Source organism: Salmo trutta, chromosome 3 (assembly GCF_901001165.1).
Source record: "Salmo trutta chromosome 3, fSalTru1.1, whole genome shotgun sequence".
Lineage (NCBI taxonomy): Eukaryota > Metazoa > Chordata > Actinopteri > Salmoniformes > Salmonidae > Salmo > Salmo trutta.
Genome location: NC_042959.1, coordinates 28259489 through 28265300, shown reverse-complemented (window position 1 = coordinate 28265300; position 5812 = coordinate 28259489). Strand labels below are relative to the sequence as shown.

The window sequence follows — 5812 nt, the reverse complement described above, 5'->3', positions numbered from 1 at the left end:
AAAGTTTTGAGAATGACACAAATATTAATTTTCACAAAGTCTGCTGCCTCAGTTTTTATGATGGCAATTTGCATATACTCCAGAATGTTATGAAGAGTGATCAGATGAATTGCAATTAATTGCAAAGTCCCTCTTTGCCATGCAAATGAACTGAATCTCCAAAAAACATTTCCACGGCATTTCAGCCCTGCCACAAAAAGACCAGCTGACATCATGTCAGTGATTCTCTCGTTAACACAGGTGTGAGTGTTGACGAGGACAAGGCTGGAGATCCCTCTGTCATGCTGATTGAATTCAAATAACATACTGGAAGTTTCAAAAGGAGGGTGGTGCTTGGAATCATTGTTCTTCCTCTGTCTACCATGGTTACCTACAAGGAAACACGTGCCGTCATCATTGCTTTGCACAAAAGGGCTTCACAGGCAAGGATATTGCTGCCAGTAAGATTGCACCTAAATCAACCATTTATTGGATCATCAAGAACTTCAAGGAGAGCAGTTCAATTGTTGTGAAGAAGGCTTCAGGGCGCCCAAGAAAGTCCAGCAAGCGCCAGGACCGTCTCCTAAAGTTGATTCAGCTGCGGGATCGGGGCTCCACCAGTACAGGGCTTACTCAGGAATGGCAGCAGGCAGGTGGGAGTGCATCTGCACGCACAGTGAGGCGAAGACTTTTGGAGGATGGCCTGGTGTCAAGAAGGGCAGAAAAGAAGCCACTTCTCTCCAGGAAAAACATCAGGGACAGACTGATATTCTGCAAAAGGTACAGGGATTGGACTGCTGAGGACTGGGGTAAAGTCATTTTCTCTGATGAATCCCCTTTCCGATTGTTTGGGGCATCCAGAAAAAAGCTTGTCCGGAGAAGACAAGGTGAGCGCTACCATCAGTCCTGTGTCATGCCAACAGTAAAGCATCCTGAGACCATTCATGTGTGGGGTTGCTTCTCAGCTAAGAGAGTGGGCTCACTCACAATTTTGCCTAAGAACACAGCCATGAATAAAGAATGGTACCAACACATCCTCTGAGAGCAAATTCTCCCAAATTCATGTAATTGTCAATAAAAGCCTTTGACACTTATGAAATGCTTGTAATTATACTTCAGTATTCCATAGTAACATCTGACAAAAATATCTAAATACACTGAGGCAGCAGACTTTGTGAAAATTAATATTTGTGTCATTCTCAAAACTTTTGGCCACGACTGTACAGTTGTCACGGCAGAAAGTCAAAATGGCTATATCGTAAAAATTCCTGAAAAAAAAATATGTGCTTTTTGGTCATAATTTAAGGTTAGGCATAAGGTTAGCAGTGTGATTAGGGTTTGGTTTAAAATCACACCTGTCTATATAATATGTTTTCCTCCCTAATGCCTCTGATCTGGCGGACTCACTAAACACAAATGCTGTGTTTGTAAATTATGTGTTGGGATGTTGGAGTGTGCCCCTGGCTGTCCGTAATTTAAAAAAACAAAAACATCGTGCCGTCTGGAATTTGGGAATTTGTTGTATAGCATTTACTTTTTACTTTTACTCAAGTATGACAATCGAGTACCTTTTCCACCACAGTACATTTAAAACCAGATACTTTTAGATTTTTACTGGATGACTATCACTTGAGTCATTTTCTATTAAGTTATCTGTTACTCAAATATGACAATTTAGTACTTTTTCCACCAATGTCACCAATCAATGATCGTTCATTCCAACGATTCTGTGACTTAGTACACTATATTTGCTACTCCCAAAAAAGTCAGCGGACGTCTTCGTATAATTACGGTGAGCTGCGTTATTCACCGGAAGTCGTTTTGTGTACACAGACAGACGCGTCACAGTTTGTCTGATCTTTTCCAATTTCTCCCTCTGTCGTTAATCTCGCCAGCTATCGATGTCAACAAACATGCAGGCTAATCTGTCTTTACAGACACAACTTGCCTCGATAATGGACGTGCTTGCTAGAGCGGCCGTTGACGAGATCAGTCAACTCTTTTCCGAGAGCTCGACTGATTTGCAGTTGGAGATTTCTCGCAGCTACAAAGAAAACGAAGCTCTGAAAATGAGGATGAAGGTGATGAAGAACGAGCTTTTCACCCTGCGACTACAAAGGGCGAGTACACCGCGGGGCAGTCGCTTTTCTTTCAGCAGAACTTTATGCAGGCCTCGGGGGAAACTCGCAGGTTGGTTGAGGCTCTCAAACTGCTATCTGGGAGACATAGGTGTATCACAGATGATCCGTTATATTGACCAGATACTCTTGTGGCCGCTCTAACAAAATGTCTTTAAAAATGGAAGGCAGTCGGGAGGAGACTCTATCAGGTGGGACCGTTTTAGCCAACGAGAGGGCAGATACCCATGTGAACAACGGGCACAAAGTCACAAAATAAAAATAAGCTATATCATAAAAATTCATGAAAACAAACATTTGCTATTTGGTCTTAATTTAAGGTTAGACATGTTTTTAGGGTTTGGTTTAAAATCGCATTTTAAGATATTTAGTAGAAATGGGCGGGGTTTAGGACTTTGTGTCTGAGGTAACTAGTGACGACCAGGCACAACTCTGATATAAAGTGTTTTTTTCTCAAAGTTGCCGGGGTGTCACGTGTCCTACTTATATTAGTACACTCCTAACAACCGAACCATTACAACACGTATATTCGATAAAATAAGCCACACATAGCAAATAAGAAATTAAATTTTTTGTTAAACAAATTCGACACTTTCATTCACCTCCATACAAAGACTTCGCGTGGTGAGAAAAAAATCGCCACCTGCTAGAAAGTACAGATTTTGGGCCCAGTTATCCCTCTTGCTTCGCCTCATCATCTCTGGGTGTATTCCGTTGGATTCCGTTTACTCCAAACGAAAAACATTTTGCAACATAAACAACAGTTTATATTGGCCAAATTTAGTTTGGACCCTCCTCGTTTTGTTCAGTTTGCTCTGTTTGCTTCCATTATCTTCCTAAAGTAGACTGTTATCTCTAGGACAACAGGTTTTGCTACTGAATCTGACTAATGAATACACCCCAGTCAATTGAACATAATATGTTGGAAGTGGAATGGTTTTTGACCTTTGCTCTCCCTCATAGATAAGACACCTGAGCACCAGACATCCATTTACAGCAGGGATGATGCCCCTATTACAATAGGGGAAGAGGAGATACCATCCACAGTCAAAAAAGAGGTGAGTGGCAATATTAACAACTCATCACAAATTGCTGACATAGGCTACTACCACTCTAGAAATGTTTACATGTCTGTGTAAATGTGTGTGTTTTATGGTTCAGTGTGCAGATGTGGAGAGTCCAGATGTCATCTTGATAAAAGATGAGGAGGACTTTGGAGGATGTGGGCCAGATGCAGGTGTGTAGAGGAAGAAGAAGAGAAGGAAGAAGATGATGGGATGGTATATAGACAATTGACAGCCAGATAACTACCAGATGATATTATCGTTTTGTTTCCCGTAGGTCATGACGCTATTTGTGGTGAGAATGTTACCATGGTGACACCACAGCCGGAACATGCCACCCAGAGACTAGGTCACGATGAGGGACCATACAGCATGAACGACCCTCACGGTCATGGCCGAGGTGAAGGAGCGCTGTGCAGCGTGACCAGTACTGAGAACTACCCTTTCTTCAGAGCCCCAGAACTACCTCAGAGTTTGCCCTCACACTCTGGTCTGCTGCCGGACCACACAGTCAGCCGTCAGATGCAGCTGAATACTCATTCTATTGGGGAACCACTGCAAGTCAATCCCCAAATGAGGGGCTTGCAAAGTGACAGAGGGGGTCTGCCGAGAGGGGATACAGGAGGACGGGGTCTGAAAATCGTACAGGTAGCTTCCCTAGAAACCACCCCAACGACCCCAACAACAACCTTGGTAGCAGGGGGTGTGACTGTGAGGCGCCCTAGTCTTGTAAACCAGTTCCAGCGCCACCACGTCCCCCATGGCACCAAGCCGTTGTTCTGTAGCGACTGTGGGAAGCGCTTCTCTCGCCGGCTTGACTTGATCCGCCACCGGGCGGTCCACACAGGAGAGAAGCCTGTCATATGCAACCTGTGCGGGAACTCGTTTGTCAACAAGACGACACTGAGGGTCCACATGCGTATTCATACAGGGGAGAAACCTTACATGTGCTCCCTGTGTGGGAAGGGTTTCACCCAGAATGGCAGCCTGACTATCCACCTGAGGACCCACTCTGGGGAGAAACCCTACAGCTGCTCCCACTGTGGAGCCTCTTTCAACAACCCCAGCAACCTGCGCAGACACATGGTCACACACCCAGAGCAGGCAGGGACGCTGACACTCTGACACCCAAACTCACCGGTGACAAGTGGAGCTTTAGGTCCTTTATTTTTCATCAGCATTCTCTCATTCTTGTTCTCGCTCTCTCAATTCAATTCGATTCAATATATGCTTTATTGGCATAAATGGGTTGTTGCCACTGTGGCCAAAGTATAGGAAGTATTACATAAATGAACAATATTTTTGAGAAACAGCAATCATATACACTGAACAAAAATATAAACGCAACATGCAATTTCAAAGATTTATAGTTCATATAAGGAAATCAGTCAATTGAAATAAATCCATTAGGCCCTAATCTATGGATTTCACATGACTGGGAATACAGATATACATCTGTTGGTCACCGATACCTTAAAAAAAAAAAGTAGGGTTTGGCGTGGATCAGAAAACCAGTCAGTATCTGGTGTGACCACCATTTGCCTCATCCAGCGCGACACCTCCTCTTAGAGTTTATCAGGCTGTTGATTGTGGCCTGTGGAATGTTCTCCCACTCCTCTTCAATGGCTGGGCGAAGATCCTGCATGTTGGCTGGGAACTGGAACACGCTGTTGACAATGTTGATCCAGAGCATCCCAAACATGCTCAATGGGTGACATGTCTGGTGATTATGCAGGCCATGGAAGAACTGGGACATTTTTAGCTTCAGGAATTGTGTTCAGATCTTTGCAACATGGGGCCGTGCATTATCATGCTGGAACATGAATTGATGGTGGTGGATGAATGGCACGACAATGGGCCTCCAGGATCTCATCACAGTATCTCTCTGCATTCAAATTGCCATCGATAAAATGCAATTGTGTTTGTTGTCCGTAGCGTATGCCTTTGCATACCATAACCCCACTGTCACCATGGGGCACTCTGTTCACAATGTTGACGTCAGCAAACCGCCCGCCCACACGACGCCATACATGCTGTCTGCCATCTTCCCGGTACAGTTGAAACCAGGATTCATCCGTGAGGAGCACACTTCTCCAGTGTGCCAGTGGCCGTCGAAGGTGAGCATTTTCCCAATGAAGTTGGTTACGACGCCGAATTGCAGTCAGGTCGAGACCCTGGTGAGGACAACGAGTTTCACTGAGACTGTTTTCTGACCGTTTTCAGAAATTCTTCAGTTGTGCAAACCCACAGTTTCATCAGCTGTCCGGGTGGCTGGTCTCAGACCATGCCGCAGGTGAAGAAGCCCGAGGTCCTGGGCTGGCGTGGTTCACAATGTGGTCTGCGGTTGCGAGGCCGGTTGGACGTACTGCCAAATTCTCTAAAACAACGTTGGAGGCAGCTTATGGTAGACATTTACCTTACATTCTCTGAAATTAACATTACATTCTCTGGGAACAGCTATGGTGGACATTCCTGTAGTCAGCATTCCATTGCTCCCTCAACTGGAGACATCTGTGACATTGTGTTGTGTGACAAAACTGCACATTTTAGATTGGCCTTTTATTGTCCCCAGATCATGTTGTTTAATCAGTTTCTTGATATGCCACACCTGTCAGATGGATGGATTATCTT

The 5812-nt window shown here is 44.6% G+C and overlaps 1 protein-coding gene across 1 annotated transcript; it reads left to right on the top strand.

Moving 5' to 3' along the window:
* The first annotated feature begins 1814 nt into the window (after positions 1-1814).
* On the top strand, positions 1815-4517 carry LOC115171768 (zinc finger protein 252-like). Its single transcript, XM_029728895.1, has 4 exons — positions 1815-2169; positions 3081-3175; positions 3279-3354; positions 3459-4517. The coding sequence occupies exons 1-4, from the start codon at positions 1881-1883 to the stop codon at positions 4304-4306; spliced, it is 1308 nt and encodes a 435-aa protein (XP_029584755.1). The 5' UTR covers positions 1815-1880; the 3' UTR covers positions 4307-4517.
* The last annotated feature ends 1295 nt before the right edge of the window (positions 4518-5812 follow it).

What these genes read in the sequence shown, in the direction of transcription:
- LOC115171768 (XM_029728895.1), top strand. Translation starts at nt 1,881, where the DNA reads ATGTCAACAAACATGCAGGCTAATCTGTCTTTACAGACACAACTTGCC. An exon ending in GCCTCGGGGGAAACTCGCAG is followed by an intron (nt 2,170 to 3,080) that starts GTTGGTTGAGGC and finishes TCTCCCTCATAG; the next exon opens with ATAAGACACCTGAGCACCAG. An exon ending in CATCCACAGTCAAAAAAGAG is followed by an intron (nt 3,176 to 3,278) that starts GTGAGTGGCAAT and finishes TTTATGGTTCAG; the next exon opens with TGTGCAGATGTGGAGAGTCC.